Source organism: Artemia sp. Qi Xiang Cuo, chromosome 4, assembly GCF_049724085.1.
Source record: "Artemia sp. Qi Xiang Cuo chromosome 4, ASM4972408v1, whole genome shotgun sequence".
NCBI lineage: Eukaryota > Metazoa > Arthropoda > Branchiopoda > Anostraca > Artemiidae > Artemia > Artemia sp. Qi Xiang Cuo.
This window is the reverse complement of record NC_142797.1, coordinates 58,006,776-58,024,211: the sequence shown is the minus strand read 5'-3', so window position 1 is coordinate 58,024,211 and position 17,436 is coordinate 58,006,776. Positions and strand designations below refer to the sequence as shown.

The window sequence follows — 17,436 nt, the reverse complement described above, 5'->3', positions numbered from 1 at the left end:
GGACCCTTGAGGGTCGGGTGGTCCTTTGGGAGTCCGGGGTCCTTTGAGGACCAGGGTAGGGTCTTTGAGGGTCTGAGGAGGGCGTTTGGGGGTCCGGAGAGGCAGTTGGGGACCGGTGGAGGGTCTTTGGGACCCCGTTGGTCCTTTGGGAGCTCGATGGGCCTTTGGGGGCCGGAGGATGGCCTTTGGGGTACAGGGTGAGGGCCTTTGGGGGCGCCGGGATGGCTCTTTGGGGGCTCTGGGGGCACTTGAGGGTCCGGGTGGACAGTTGGGAGCCTGGTGGACCTTTGGGGACCGGTGGAGGGCCTTTGGGGTCCGGGAGGGCCAGTTGGGAGCCTGGGGGACAGTTGGGGGCCGGTGGAGGGCCTATGGGACCCTGCTGGTCCTTTGGGAGCTCGATGGGCCTTTGGGGGGCCGGGGGATGGCCGTTGTGGGTCTGGGGGGGGCGTTGGGGGGGGCGGGGGGCCCTTTGGGCGCTTGGGGGACCTTTGAGTGTCCGGGGGGACAGTTGGGGGCCTGGGGGACATTTGGGGACCGGTGGAGGGCCTTTGGGAGCTTGGGGGGCCTTTGAGGACCGGGGGCTTCCTTTGGGGTTGGGGTAGGAGGATCGGAACCCTTTGGGGTTGGGTTAGAGGACCTAACAACACAGTTCAAATTAAACTTTTTTATTATAACGACCACAGAGTTTCACCATTAAATTCTCTTCTAAAATCTCTTCAAAAATCTTCTTTTAAAATGTCTCGATCTGTTTCGCCGAAATAGTTCCATAACCTGTCTAAAACGGTTTCGCCCAAATAATCCCTAAACGCAAATTCAGCGTGTTCCTTTGTTATTGGCATCTCTGTGCTAACGCATTTCAAATTAATAGGAAACCTTTTCACGCGCTAAAACAATTCATCGCTAAGATGTTTCTTACCTAATTGTTTCCATGGCCTGTGGTTATTAATATCCTATGGAGTTCGACCAGTAGAACTGTTCCCGAGGCAAAGACATTAAAGACTTTGATCTATTCCTGGAGCAGTACCAGTAGAACTGTTCCCGAGGCAGAAACATTAATGATTTGAATCTATTCCTGGAGAAATGTTTCTAGGCAAAAATTTTAAAAGTCTAACAGAAGATGTCATTGATTGATTCATATGTCAAGAAATTGGAAATTAATTTGTTGTTTCTAAGGGGAATTATTGATTCACGATAGGTGAATTGAGGTCGACAGCACAGGTGTTCCAAGGTTGATGTTGTTGTTGTTGTAAGTGTACACTCTCAGCAAACCTTATGTAAATCAAGTTCACAGGTGTTACTCGTGACAGGACCACGTGGTTTATGGTTTTCCAAGTGAGAAAGTTCCTGTTTTTCCAAGTAAGAAAATTCCTGTTTTTTCATTCTCAGTGAGAAAACCATAACATTACTAAACTTTGCCCGGAAACAATTTGATTAATGACTGACAGCAAAGTGAGAAAAATACTGTTTTTCCATTCTCACTGACAAAACCATGAAACATACATAAATTGCTGTTGACATCCATGAAAGTGAGAAAGTTCCTGTTTTTTCATTCTCACTGACAAAATCCATAAAACAGACAAAATTCCTGGTTTTTCAAGTGAGAAAATTCCTGTTTTTCATTCTCACTGAGAAAACCCTAAACCACGTGGCTCTATGCCAATATATGATGTTAAAAAAAGTTATAGTTGGCAGCAGGGGTGAGGGGTGGGGTCAATAGGGTCACTTCTACTCTATGGGTCACTAAGTTTTCTTCTTTTTTTCAATGTAAATTATAAGTACCCCAATTTTAAATAGTATAAAGCATGCAAATATACCAGGGAAAAATTCTCCTGTAGTACCTAGTCGCTGCTAATGACCACGACAAGAATAAGAATAAGAATTCCTATTCCAAGAACAAGAAATCTTATCTCCGAGGTATAAATCAACTAAGACTAGGTTGAATTGAATCAAATAGACATAGATAAAGCTGTGACGTGAATGCTGGAAATAATTTCTATCTGTGAGTTGTTTTCTTTTTTGGTTGTTTCCTTTTTGTAGCCATGTGGCTTTTTGTAGTCTTTGTGGCTTTAAAGCCTCAAATATCCATTTAAATAGCTATTGATGTATCTGTTATCGGCGGTCAATTGTTGTCAACGGTAGGTTTTTTCTCTCTTTTTTTTTCTTTAGGCACGAAAGAAACAGCACAAACAATCTTAAACGGCAAAAAGTATTTATAAGAAAAAATCCGTTTTCCGGCCATTTTTGTGAGTGAAGAGGTAAATTATTCTAGGAGGAAAAAAACTTCCAAGCATCTTGAGAACCAATTAAGGCATAAGAAAATGGATTAGGTCTGTTGAAAGAATATAGTGCAAGAAGATAGGGTATAAATCTCAGTTGAAAGAATTTCACAAAATACCTTTTAACTAACAGCAGCCAAGGTATCCTTGTTAACACGAGCAAGGTTAGACTTTCTATTACTCTTAGCCTAGGCAGCAAACAACAGACAAAAAATAGATCTTAGTGTAAGCTTAGTTACACGCTAGCTTCTATTTTGAGATATAACTCAAGTGGAACCAAGGGCAGACAAGGAATGTAGATAAAAAAAAAAAACTATGTTTTCTACTGTGAGTGAAAAAAAAAGCATGAAGAGTATGTTAAAAAAGAAGAAGCAGAAACCTGTAGGTACTTCAAGAACCAAACAAGATATATTAAAACAAATTGGGTTAATCGAAATAACTTACTAAGCTTAATTGGAGATTGTTACAAATCTCAGTTTGACACGAACTGTCTTAAAACGCCATTAGAGCAACAGTAGCAAAGCTATGCTTGGCAATCCGGGCAAGGCTAAACTTTTTATTATCACTAGCTCCGGCTGCGAACGACACACTGAAGATCGAATCAATATAGCATGCTTAGTTACGTTCATTTATGCTTTCAATTATTATAAGAGTGGAATCGAAAGCATGACTGGGGATATCATAGTCGGGGAAGAAAACCCAGGAGATTTAAAATAAATGTCAAGTACATAATGTTTTAGTCGTCAAATAAAATACACTTTTCAAGCAAAAATACTGTTTCCAAAAATGTATCCCTCCCCCAATCCTGTAATTTCAGCGGTACCTTTAAGTGGAAACATCACATATTGCCAAATTAAGCATAATAAATACTTACTTGGTCCTCCAAAGCTTGGCTCAGCTAATAAAGTAAAGTAAAATATTATTTTTGATAAAGTATTAAGTTTGGTATATAAATAGTATATATGTTTTAAGCATATAATAATAATGTATATCAAGTATAGTATATTAAGTATAGGTATGGTATAGTATATAAAGTTTTGTATATAAAAAAGTATTAAATAAGCACGATTTTAAACAAAATGAACATGTATAATTAAGAGAACACAGAAAATATGAATAATCCACCTTTGGGGTATTTAATAATACTTCCCCAATTGAAACAAAGGGAGAGAAGACCATAAATAATATTTAAAAAGATACCCAGGATATAAGTTCTTTCCTTGATTTTAGTAACAAAAAAGACTTGCATTCTACAGACACTTCTTCATCTGTAGGTTTTTGAAATAAAATTGCTATATTATATTATCATTTACACATATTAATGAATATTTCCTGCCTTGTGACGAAATATTACATTATTGGAAAATACAATTAGCTAACGCTGTAATTATATTTTATTTATATTCTACTATGAATTCCTGGGTGGGTTGGTGGAATTTTATCAACTAAAGGCCGTACAGAGAGGGGGGGGGGGGTAGGGAGATTTGACCCCCCCCCCCCGAAATGTTTGTCTGACTCTTAAAAACGTAACAAAAATGGATATAAACATATTTTGTATGCGTTTTTGGAGTTTTTTTGTAAACCGCCCCCCCCCCCCAAAAAAAAAAAAATTGAGTAAAACTCCCTCCGAAAAATATCCTGGGTACGGCCTTGCTATCAACCAAACCTGAAAAACACCTACTGTCGTGGTTTACGTGTCCATGCTTGACTAGACCTCGATGAAGAAGGATAAATATTATTATCATTCGCATTCGTTAGACATCAGTAAAATGCGTTTGGCCCGAAGCGGGCTTGGTGTTTTTACGAATCGGATTTTTTGACCGATCGTATTTTTTTTACCGCTGCTCCTCTAAATAAAGTAGCGTTTACACACGGAACTTTAAACATTCTACCAATACCACACCAGTCAGAGTCAATCACAGATCTGACTAAACAATTAATTGTAATTAACAATTAATGTTAATTAATTTTAATCAATGATTGAAGAAAAATCCTTATATTATGGATGGGATATAAAAGATAAGTCTAATTTAATAGTTCTTAAACTTCTTTGCTATTGATTTATTTTATAATTTAAATGGAGACAAGGCATTTATCTAATGAAACAGGAGGCGTCTGAAGCAAGCTGGAATCACTTCGCTACCTCCGCGTAGCAAAAACCGGCTTTGCTTTTTCATTGATATAATTCTTGAGGTAATTTGAATTTTCAAAGCAGTTGCAAGTTTAGGAATAATCCTTCCGTATTCGTTCATTGAACAAAGCCTTTTTATATTTTCATGAAAAATAATTGACAAAAGGACAGATCCCCCCTGCACATTAAAAATATATTATGTGCCCCCCCCCCCCTATTTGTGTGTGAATTGACTACACGTCCAGGCATGGGGAGGGGGCCCTTAAACCAGCAGCTATTCTAAAAACCAATATGTAGAAATTGTTTAATATAAACGAATTTAAATTTTGTTTAGGACATATAAATTAGATTAGCACTAAGTTTTTATTTATGATAAATAAGCTTTGATTTGCTTAGGATTGAAGGCAGCGGCTAATTTGGGCTCAACCCTCTAACAATTCAAACTTTGTTGAATTCCTAGGTACTTCCTAATCAAATTATCTAGATCTTTTTGTCCCCTTCCTTCCAAGGAAAAGAAATTCATTACGACTTCCATTTTAGTTTTTTTCATGATAAATTCTCTATTAACACACTATCTCAATCCAAACACAACAGCGGTGGTGAGCAGACTGAACGACGAGTGTGTAAGCCAAGGTTGCCACTCGGTGACAAAAAATAACTAGATTTTCTGCTGGATTTAGTGATTTTCTCTAATAATCTAGTGATTCATGTGCAAATTTAGTTATTTTATCTTTAAACAGTATGAAAAATCACTAGAAATAGTGATAAACCACTAGGGATGGTAACCCTGGTGAAAGCGTGCATTAGTTGCATAGGCCACCAGCTCGGCGGAGGCGGTAAAAAAAGACAGTCTTTTATTCTACCGATCGCTTATTGTAGTGACAGTGAGCTGTATTGCTATCATTGGCGTTAATTAAACCGATCGATTTCTTTTTTACCGCCCTATATGTACTACGCAATATCATCATATTCACCAATAAAAAAAGCTATCGATAAAAAAACACCAAGCGTGTTTCGGGCCTCAGAGATTAGCAGTCAGGGATTTAGTTAGGTCTCTAGGGGGCTGGGGTAGGTCCCAAAAAATTAATTAAATCACAGAGCATTTGCTTCTAGAATGAAGTGGCATATGAGTTGTTAGGTCATGCTTTATCTTTGGGTTAAGTTGTGCCTTCAAATTCTTAAACTGATAATTTTAAGAAGGGTCCAAAGCAACAGGAAATCGTACAGGGCCCTCATTAAATTCTTGTCGTCAGAAAAACTAGCAGAAGGGGCTACGACATCTCAATCGAACTTTCAGGGAAATAAGAGTAAGTGTCCTAGTTACACCTTTTGAGGCGTCCAGTCACAAACCCTCCTCTACCGGCAAGGGGATGTCCTAAAATATGGCATTAGACCCCTTGCCAAAAAGACACGTCAGATCTCAACCAAACACTGTGGGGAGTAGGAGCTAGTGTCCTGTTTTGACCTTTTTTGGGATCTGAACCTTATGCAACCTTCATAAGGGAGGGAAAAGAGACGTCAATGGATACCTGAATCATGGCCATCAAGAACTCTACAGGAAGAGGTTATCCGATTTCTATCAAACTCAATCATAAGTAAAATTAACTTTTGTAACTGTGTCTTTAGACGTCCTTAAACATTCAGAACTTTGCGTGCGTAGGGAGTCCCTAAATTCTTGTTGTCTTTTACCAGAATATGCTATCTGATCTCAACTAGAATTCATGAGAAGTATCAGTATTGTGTAAGTTTTTTTTTTGGCACTCGTAACCAATCCTATCTATGTGGATGGAGGGATCCCTATATTCTTGTCTTTTGGATATTTTGCTAAATGGGAATGTAAGATCTTGACAAAACTTAGCAGGAAGCAAGATATAGTGGAGGGGAGGGGGCTCCATATTTGTCATCCTTTTATTTCCAGGCATTACAAAAACAGGATGGCAGGTACAAAAACAAATGATGTGAAGTAAGAGCTGATTTCTAATTGAGCTTTTTAAAAATCTAAAGTCAATCTTAGATCTCTAAATAATAGCTGAGGGCAGGAGGGGGGATTCTTGTATCTGCTACAGAACAGGTTGTCAGATGGCCATAAAATTGGCAGGAACGTAGCAGCTAATTTCCACGTGTATCTTTTTGGAGTTCGAATATTATCCAACCTCTGTAGAGAAAGAAGGTCCCTAAATTCCTGTTATCAAGTCATCCACAAGAAAAGGTTGTTGAGTCTTATCCAAATTTAATGAGAGGTACCATGGAATACTAAAGGCTATCTTCTCAGAGATCCAGGACAAATATAACCTCTATGAAGGTGGATGGGGGGTTACGTGAGGATACACAATCTATTGTTACAAAGGTATGAACCAAAAAAAGGTTTTTGGATTTCAAACAAACTTAGTACTCCTAGCTAGAGTTTTTTAGAGCCCAGGATCGACTCGACCTACTGTGAAGGAGGATAAAAGGGGGAGGGTAAATTCCTGTCAGAAGCAAACTTACTAGAAGAAATAATTTATAGATAATTACTTGGAATCCATAAAATAAACCAGGTCAAGAGCTACAATTATGGCACTGAGTGCCCTTGCCCTTCTCTTAACGTAGATTCACATGACTGACCTTTTGAACCAAAATTAAATGCGGTTTAATTATATTGCAAAGTTGTTGTATAAATAGAGAGTTACTGTAACATTTCACGGGGCCTTAGCATCGACGGTATAATTGGCCTTGAAATCACATACTTAGCGAGAACTATTTATAATTTTGCTATTAAATTTATATGCTTAAAAAGATCCAATTTCTAAGAAACTTCTACGCACACTTCTAGTCATATCACGCTTCATGTTTTAACGTAGCATAAAGTCCTAATGCATCTGCTTTTTCACACTATTATCTCAAGACCATGAAATCAAACAAAAACATTCCAAACGAAACGAAGAAGTCAAGTCCTCTCTTTTCAACATATTTAGAAAAACAATATCATAACAGTGCATAAAACATCTTCAAACAAGAGTTAGAATTCTTACAAAAATGAAGCCTCTCTAGACACTTGAACTGGAAAAAGGAATGAAGAGCTAGGAAACGTGGTTTCGTTCTCTTTTCATTTTTTAGATGTGTATTTGTACAATAAAAGCAATTCGCTAATTCGAAAAAATTTGGATGAAATAAAAAATATTATACCTGCAAATAGGGATGGTGGGAGGAGTATTTAAAAATAAACATTGTGACAGAAAGGAATTAAACACTAAAAATGTCACGATACAGCAACTCTCATAAAAACAAATACGGTATTGCAACAGAGTTGTCAACAACTTCAGATCAAAGTGTGTTTTTTTTTTGTCATTATTTAAGGAGGAATCCTTGGCAATATAAATTTAAATTGTCCTTTTGATGTGGTTTCTAGAACCCTGCTGAAATTTTCGTTATTACTTTTTTTCGTTTTTGCATTTAAGGTATTTTAAGACATTCGATTTCGAAGTGCCTGCTGTTTCCTAATTTTTCCATCTTATCCTGTCGCCCAATCCCTTTAGGTGGCTGAGTAAAGGCAGAGTGGCAGAGTTAATGGAGCAGTTTAGCTGATCAGTAGTCTTAAATTACTCGATTATATTATTCACAAGTTGCCGAGTCTTAGTTTCATATGACACATTCTATACTTCAAATCGTGTTTATGTCTACTTCAAGATAACTTGAGAACAATCTCGAAAAAACCCAACAACAAAAACGGGTCCATGGCCAGTAAAAAAAAAAGAAAAGAGAAAAATCAAGGCATATATTTCGCCAGTATATGACTAAGCGTAATCAGCGTTAAAAACAGAAATAATTTAGAATACAACATTTTAAAAGAGAAAAGGAATAAATTCTGAAATTAGAAAAAAAAATTAGGCGGAAGCTTTATACAGGCGAAATATCTGTCGTTATAAACAAGAAGAAGATCAACAGGGAAATTTTTATACAAGACAGTGTAACGCAACTTTAAATGAATATTTCGACCCTATATCCAAGGTCCATCCTCAGCAAAGCAAACGAAAAAAAAAACAATATAAAAGAAACTCACATTAAAATTCGATCATTAAAACTGAAAAAAGGCTTTTAAATTTTCAAAACAGCCCTAGCATCATTATTTCCAGGAAGTTCAACAAGGACCTCCGTCGTGATCGTTGTCTTGTCTTTTTTTTCTATTGATCAAGACACTTTTTTTTCTTTTCCTAAATTTTTTAGTATCTTTTTCTTTTTCTTTTTTTTATCTTTTTATGTTTTTCTTCTTTTTTTTCAAATCACCCTCGTGGGTCGTCGGGTGCGGCTGAGAAGAAATATCTAAATTTAAATTTATTTTGAGATGAAGGGGACATATTCACTAATGAAGCCTCCCTGGATGCTTGAAATGGAAAAAACTGAACGAGCTAGAAAAACACCGTTTCCTCTCCCTCTTCGCCCTTTTATTAGATGTATTTAAGAACTACGGTGAAAATATTCCCAAGCTTAAAGAAAACAGGGCTGGATGTCAGAAGTATAGTTAAGAAGGGGTATGACAACCTGTCTAGTAAGGCTGCCACTGAAAATTAAACAATATCCCCGGATTCCCTGAGAGCAATCCCCGAGGCTTAAAAAAAATCAAAAGGTAATAAATAATAATAACATATATGCTTTATATACTTTTTGAATGTAACGTTTAATATATATACTTATCTCAAAATCCCAAGCTCAGGACTGAAATTTCAAGATCTTGGGAAAACCCCAAGAAATGGCAGCACTTTTGTCTGGTAGTAAGAAACCTGACTTAACAATATTGAAAAAGCAAGGAACTAAAATTGGAAATTACTTAAATTAACATAAGCAGGACTAAGAGGAACAAAAATAGTATAAACTGAATGCATATATTCCAATCAGACGGTTTGAAGCGCTAAATGATTAAGCGAACGCAAAAGAAAAAAAAACTATTCATTTTGTGTGTAAAGAGCCATGAAAAACAAAACGGTCAGATCTAAAAATATAAAATTACAAATGAAATCACTTAACAGACTATATTGAAAAACAATTTAAGTCATGGTCTCCGAAGAAAGAAAAAAGGAAGGAAACAAAATCTTAAAAAATCACCTGTTTCTCCGGTTGTCATGAATGCTGGTACACTAGGGGGTCCTCTTCCGGCATGATTTTCTGCTAAAACGTAGAATTCGTATTCGGTATAGGGGTTCAACTTCGTAACTGTATAAAAGTGAGTCGAGACCCCGCTGATTTCTTCGTAGTTTGAGTTCGAGTCTTTAGCTTTATATTGGATAACAAAATAACGAAGGTCTTCTATTGGTCCGTCGTATATCCAACTAAGGTAAACACTCGTGGGCGTAACATCAGAAATTCGGAGGTTAGTGGGTGAATAGGGGAGGGCTGAAAAAGAATTTTTAAAAATCTTCATTTACAAAATACACATTAAAGAAAATCCAACTGACAGCTGAAAGTAATTATAAAGGTAGGTATGCATATATATATATATATATATATATATATATATATATATATATATATATATATATATATATATATATATAAACTTCAAGAGCACATTCAAACTCATGGCCTAACTTGCAACTTTTTTATTTTCACGACTTGCCGGTCCACTCAATCGATATTTATTACATTCTATTTTCTCTCTTTCTAGTTGTATATTCGTTTTTTCTTTTATCTATTCTTTTGCCTGAGATTACGGACTAGTAATACTTTCCCGAGAGCGTTTTCTGCTATGTAAGCACAAAATTCTTCTTCTGGAAAGTCCTATACATAAATTTGTTGATTAGCTTGCTCCTAATGCCACCTGCTATTTTTGAGAGCTCAGTTAGTACGCAAAAACCCACCAGAAAATTCTCAAAGAAGGGAAAGGCGCACAACAGGAAGCCATGTTTTTGCAAAGATTTGAAGGGGAGTATCTTTCACTTTCATTCTTTGGATGTATTTTCAAACATTTTCTTGTTTCCCAAGGGTGAGAGAGGGGGCATCACCTCCCTCACCCCTCTATGTCGGCACCCATGCAAATCTGCAATGAAATCAAAACCAAAGAAAACACGTTTTATAGCTGTTACTTGACTGGCTGTTGTAGCTACCAATGAAAGCTTAACAAAAAATATTGCAATCAGTTATTCTTCTTTTGTTCTTTTTTCCAGGGTGTAAACATTTAAAGACATATTTAGAAGAAATACTAACACTTCTAGGGGTGGAGGGCTGTAGATAGCTTAGATATGTATATCTCCAACACTCCTCACTGTAAAGAATATATAAAAAGTGTAAATATGTTAATACTATTTAGAAAAAATTAAACAATTTTGTTGCAAAAAAAAACTACATGAATTTCAAAAGATTTTGGAAGGTTCCTTATGGATCTGTGTTTTGCATTTGATATTAATGAATAACTGAAACGTCAATTTTATCAAAACAAATTATTTGGGCTCAAAAGTAATTCTATTCAGTCATTATATGACTAACTAAGCTTTGCAAATATTAAATAAACCGCAATTTCCCAAACTCTGCTTGTACTTTACCTATACTTTTAGCAGAGCACCTCACCTGGCATGGAAAATTCAGATGTTTCGATGGTATTGTTTTTTAACAGTGAGCTCCCCTACAGCTTCTGTATCAAATAAATCAAAATCGCAATAAACAATATAAAAAAAAGAAATAAAAATGTGTCACAACCTATGTCAATGTCCGTTTTTTTATACCATGTAAACCCTTCTTCAACAAAAATCCAGCAGCGTAGTTTTTAATTTGAGAGAAATTGAATAAGTCTTCGATATATGGAATTTTACATCGCCTAAAAAAATTAATTATCCCTAAGTTACTTGTAAAATGTTACTTAGCAATACACCCAATATCAGGCTCGATTATGTCCAGGAAACTGACTAGAAAATAGACCCTTGAGTTTGGATAATATTTTCAGATAGTGTGCTTAGAAATCGGAGCAAAATTGTCGTACTCGGGGTCGCCAATCCAGTTAAGTATAAGGATTTCCTGTTTTTTACTGATGATAAAAAAGTGATTTTCTAAAAATCGAGGGGGAGAGACATTTTTTCTTTCAAATGCATCCCCCCCCCCGCAATTGGCGTCCTTGGAATTGTCCCGAGGAAATTCAATTCGGGAAAAATGCATATTTCACAAGTTAAGGCACATTTAGAAATTAACGTGGTTTCCATTCGATGAAAATTGGAAATTAACATTTCCTTATTCATTTCAGATGTTTTTAGTGACATCTACAACCACATGAAAATAAATACAGATGTTTTTTGTTTTTTTTTTTTTTTTGTTTTTTTGGTGTTTAGTTGAAGCTTTACCATTGGTCCCATAAGAGTAACTAGTCTTGTATAGTCGATAGATGCGCGACAAAATAAATAAAAATAAATGTGCATAAAAACAAAAGGCTATCCGGCCTTTGAACACTTTTCCTAAACTGAATTTTCGAGGAGAACAATTTTGCTCTCAGGTTCCGAAATACAGAAAATATTAATTTTCCAACAGACTTTTGAAGCTATAGTAATTTTCTTGGAACAAACAAAAATCTCACACTTTGAACGGTGTGAAAAACTGGTGTATAATTTTGTCATAGTGGAAGAAATACTGAATTATAGCATGTTCCATAAAATTCTTTTAAGGTATTGGAATTTTGAACTTTTTAATTAATAAACTATAAAAATAAATAAAAAAAGGTGGAAAGAAATTTCAGCGATCATAATATTGACATAAATACAGGCACGGCTTTAGGGGGCGGGGTCTTTCATTCTTCCCCCAACCCTCCTGAAAAAAAATAAAAACATCAAAAATCCTAAATTCCTTAGAGCTTCCGTACAAGTCGGTTTTTTTAAATCCCCTCCCCCAATATAGTACTATGTACGTACCTGACAAGTTTTCTATAAATCTATACTTTAAAATAAAAACGCAACTCTAATTTAATAGCCTCGTCCAAATAAGATTTACTTTTATTTTTATTATCTATCCCCTCCCACTTCGCAAGGGAATAAATGTGATAACCCATTCTAAGTTGCCCTAATAATTTTCTGATCATCAAAAACAAGAAAGTCCTTAAAGAGCACTTACGGCATGAAAGCAGAAGAGTCAATTGTTAAACCGGTCTCATTAAGAAAGCCGATATTACAAGTGCAACAGACAAGATCAGCTTTCTTCCTTTTTTCTTTTCTAATCTAAATCTGAAGATGTTTTCTTTTCATATTAACAAATTATAATAAAATTACCCCTAGGAAGTGACCTATATATGAGAGATGAATATCCATTTTACACAATTAGTTTTACGATTACCATTTTTTCAATATAATAGTTTTCGATAAAGCCTTTCCCAGGGACCAAGTAAACCAGCAGTGAGGTAGTAGGCCAAATTGTATTCTAGCCCTCTTCTTTGAAAAAAATATTCAGCCTATCTTAATAGTAATTCATATTATGATCACATTTATAAAACGTCAGCTCATTCTCCCCCCCCCATTTGGGATGCCCTACAACAGAACGTCAGGCGTGGCACATCTAGTGTATTTTCCATCTCTATTTAGGAGCCTTGATGGATGGATCCGAACAATTGTCGTCTTGCACATAAGTACAAGGGTAAGAGGATTCTGCTGCTTGCCTCACCCTCTTAAACTTTGTCATTTTATAAAATCTTTGGATTATATATGTTCCTTCAAAGATTCTAATCCTAAACTCATAACATTATACAATTTTTGAGAGTAACATCTGCTTATTTTGCGTTTTAATCACTCCAGTTTACTTAAAAACTTTTTTTTGATGCATAAAAGCCTTATGGTTAACTTGTTTGCCATAAACATAAGAAACGTGCCAAGAAAGGGAGGGGTCAAAGCAGTAGCACCCTTATATGGATTTACGTATTGTCAGTACAATACACGACAATTTAAGTCTAGTTTAAATCAGAGAAAGAAAAATAACAAAGAATTAACTGACATTTTTGCCTCCCAAGAAAAGACTCTCTAAAATACTTAAAGAAAACCAAATGCCTGGCTCAAGATGGAAAGTTTAGATTCGATATAGATGGATGGAGGAGCTTAAATACCCAGGAGATGTTACATTTTTGCAAACAAGATAGTCAACATCTATTTTATTAAACGAGCAATAATTGTATATATATACATATACACACTCATATTTAATAAAAAAAAAGAGTAGGTGACGTCTAAAGTTAAAATTAGATGTATTTTGAATTCAAAATTTGTCGTCACTGAGAGGAGAGGAGGTTATATACATATATATATATATATATATATATATATATATATATATATATATATATATATATATATATACTATCTAGTAATATATATAAACTATCTAAGTATATATATAGTATATGTAACTATCTAGTATATATATAAACTATCTAGAGAAAATTCTTTCCCATTCCCAGTTCTTTAATATTTTTCATAAATTTAATCCCAATTTGTTTATTGATAGATTAGTTGATTCCAAGCTTTTAGAGTAATAAATTCCCGCTTGATAGCTGTGAAACGAGTCTCAGATTCTTAATTGATCCGCGTTAAATACTATGCATTGCGGCAGTAAAAATTACAAAAATAATTGTATACCGTGGGACCGAGCTTCACTCGGTGATTATTGTTGGTTTAATGACATTACTAGTAATAAAACAGTTGTTCGTTTTCTAGTTGGAAAGAACAATCTAAATAAAACGGGAATTTTGAAAATTCGTTTAGGGCCTTTATTAATTTGAAGACATTTTTCACATTAATGACATTATAAATAACCCGACATTTAACACCCTAATGGTTTTACTTCCTACTGCGATTCTACGAAAATAAAATTAAATTAAATTTGTTTTTGCGAAAGAGATTAAAGATAACTGTCTTTCTTTTCACCGAGCGAAGTTCTGTCCCCTGGTACTAAGTCCATACACGAGGAAGAGATTAAACAAGTAGGTAGCTAAAAAGACAAAACGAAACGAGTTGAAGAGAAAAGACTAGGAAGCAAACAGAAAACAAATAGCAGAAAATTACTAAAAGTGGTCTTAAGGAAGAAGAGCTCTATATTGTAATAAAGAAAAAAAAATTCTTAATTCAATATTAATTAAAAAAAAGTTTTTCTAACAAAGAAATTATCATGAAAAAAGTAAAGAGTTAAATTAAATCAAAGATAAGCAGAAATAAAGTCAAATAATTTGTCAAGCGCAAAACTATCTATAATAAATAAATGAAACCTCTGCTACAATAAATAAATAACAACAAAACGAACAGAAATTGCAATAAATACACAACTCAAACTCAAAACGAGCAGGAACTAAAAGAAGGAGGTTGACACCCCCGTCCCTTCTAAAGACCAGAACATAATTTGCACTTTATTGAAAATAATTATTATTGCAATTTACTTTAATCTCTATTCATTTCAGATTTCATTTATTTTTTGTATTGAATTCAAGGTAGACTTACGTTTGAAAAATTATTTGACTTCATTTCTATTCAACTTTGGTTTAATGCAGTTCTTCAATTTTCTTTGGAAAACTTTTTTCGTGGAAATAGTTTCTTAAAAATAATTTCCGTTCGTTTTTAATTGACATGGTTCTTTTCACTGGTTAAGAAAAATATATTTTAACAATAGTAGTAGCAGCAATAGTAGTAGTAGTGGCAATAGTAGCAGTTGCATACAGACGCAATTGCAGTTCCAAGGGGGTCACAAACGCATAGTGCGTTTTCATTTTGTTCAACATACATCCCAAAATCCCCTGAAAGCTTCACATTAATAGCCTTAGCCTTTCCAGATATTTTGCAGATACGTCCTTTTAAGATCCATGTTTAATTAAACACCCCCCTTAACGTGCCCTGAAAGCTTCAACCAAGATATGGCAACCTTTATCCGTTCCTTATGACAAAATACATCCTTATGACAAACTTGCACGTCTATAGCGCATTTTGATTCAGTTCAGCATTTCTAATAACATACTCTGAAAGTTCGAATGCAACATCCTAGCTGTTACTAGGATATTGCATATACGCCCTTTTAACAATCTGGTAGACATTGTATCTTCTGATTTAATTTTAGATCATTTTGACTATCCCTGAAAAATAAACTTAATACCCTATTCTGTTCCTAAGACATTGTGCCTATGCTATTTCGACAACCTAGATGCACTTAAACCCCATTGATTCAGTATAACAGTAGCATTGGAATCATCAATAATATTAGCCCAGAAAGCTACAACTGAATACTCTCAGCCGTCCTTTAGATATTGCTGAGACGTTCTATTGATAACCAGCATGCACATAGTGCCTTTTGATTTAGTGTGAAAGCAACATGGACTTTCCCAGAAAGTTTCTACGTCACACCCTATTTCAGTACTAAGATATCCCACCTATGCCATTTTGACAACCTGGATGTACTTAGACTATTCTGATTTAGCTCAATAATAGCAGTAATAGTAGCAGCAGTATTTTTAATAGCAGTAAAAGTAGTAGTAGTAACATAGATATAGTACCTTTTTGTTAGGACACATCGGTTAATTCCTGATGATTACCTGAAGCAACGGTTAATTAAAGAACGTATAAGAAATATATAAATTACTGCTGATATTCTTCAGTTGTATATTTATGTGATAATATTATTTATGATTCCAATGATTCGGTTATAAACTTAAGACCCTATTCTGTTCCTAGGACATTGTGCCTATGCTATTTCGACAACCTAGATGTACTTAAACCCCATTGATTCAGTATAAACTTAATAATTCAGTTGTAGCTTTCTGGGCTAATATTATTGATGATTCCAATGCTTCTGTTATAAACTTAATACCCTATTCTGTTCCTAAGACATTGTGCTATAGATAAAGTACCTTTTTGTTAGGACACAGCTGTGACGTCCTGCTGATAACCGGCATCAACAGTGTATTTCAGATGAGTTCATCATCCCCCTCAACATTCCCTGAGATTTTCACCTTAATACCTTTGCTTTAATAGTAGTACTACTAGTAATCGTAGCAATAGCTGTTGTAGTACTACTATTAGTAGTAGCAGTTGCAGCCATAGTAGCAGTACCAGCTGTAGTAATAGTAGTATGCACACAGGGCCTTTCGGTTAGTTCCATATCCACCTTAACATGCCCTGAAAGTTTCAACTTACTATTCTAGAACATTTCTGGGATATTGTCGATACGCCCTTTTGGCAACCTGCATGAACATAGTGTTTTGATTTAGTTCAACACCCCCAAAAAACATTCCCTGAAACTTTCATCTTAATACCCTTATCCTAAGTAGTAGTCGTAGTAGCAGTAATAGTAGCAGAAGTAACAGGAGTAGCAGCATGCACCGAGTACCTTTTGATTAGTTCAACATCCCTTCAAAACACCCTGAAACTTTCAACTTAACACGCTAAGCCGTTCCTGAGACATTACTCATACACCCTTTTGGTGACCTGAATGCACATATTGTATTTTGATTTAGTTCAACATACCCATAAATAGGGCGTGTCAGTTATTACTGATAGACCCTTTTGACAATGTACTTGCACCTAGTGTGTTTTGATTTAGTTCAACATCCTCTCAACATTCTCTGAAATTTTCACATTAATACCGATATTTTAGTAGTAGTAGCCGCAGCAGTAGTAGTAGTGGCAGTTGTAGTAGTACTATCATTCAGATATTATCTTTTTATTAGTTCAGTACACCCCCACAACGAGCTCAGTAAGTCCCGAAAATTTGTTGGAAAATATGTAAAAAGGTATGTGAATCTGGGCAGCTGGGACTACAACACGTTTTACTCTTGGTTATCAAGGTGTTCGTTTTATTATCCCCCTTTGACTCAACAGTGTTGATATAATCTTGCTTCCGGCCTAATTTGATTTTCACTAGGAGGCACTTAATGACACTTCCTAATTTATGCATGTTGACCTTGGACTTGTTTCTGGGTGGCACTCCTTGTTTGTACTTGGGAAACATGTTCCTATCGCAGGTCATATAAATTCAATTATAAAGACTAATTTGAAAGGCCTAGAAAAAGAAGAATGGTTCAAAGTTGAAATCAATGCAAAATCTTCCTTCTAAATA

The 17,436-nt window shown here is 35.4% G+C and overlaps 1 protein-coding gene across 1 annotated transcript in view; it reads right to left on the bottom strand.

Annotated features, from left to right (window-relative positions):
- LOC148953276 (tyrosine-protein phosphatase Lar-like) overlaps positions 1 to 17,436 on the bottom strand; it is a 50,451-nt gene that overhangs the window by 7,408 nt on the left and 25,607 nt on the right. The window contains exons 4-5 of the mRNA XM_089087916.1: positions 9,487 to 9,774; positions 3,151 to 3,174 (exon numbers count right to left, since the gene is read on the bottom strand). Of these exons, the coding sequence (XP_088944042.1) occupies positions 3,151 to 3,174; positions 9,487 to 9,774 (312 nt within the window). The remainder of the gene's footprint in view (positions 1 to 3,150; positions 3,175 to 9,486; positions 9,775 to 17,436) is intronic.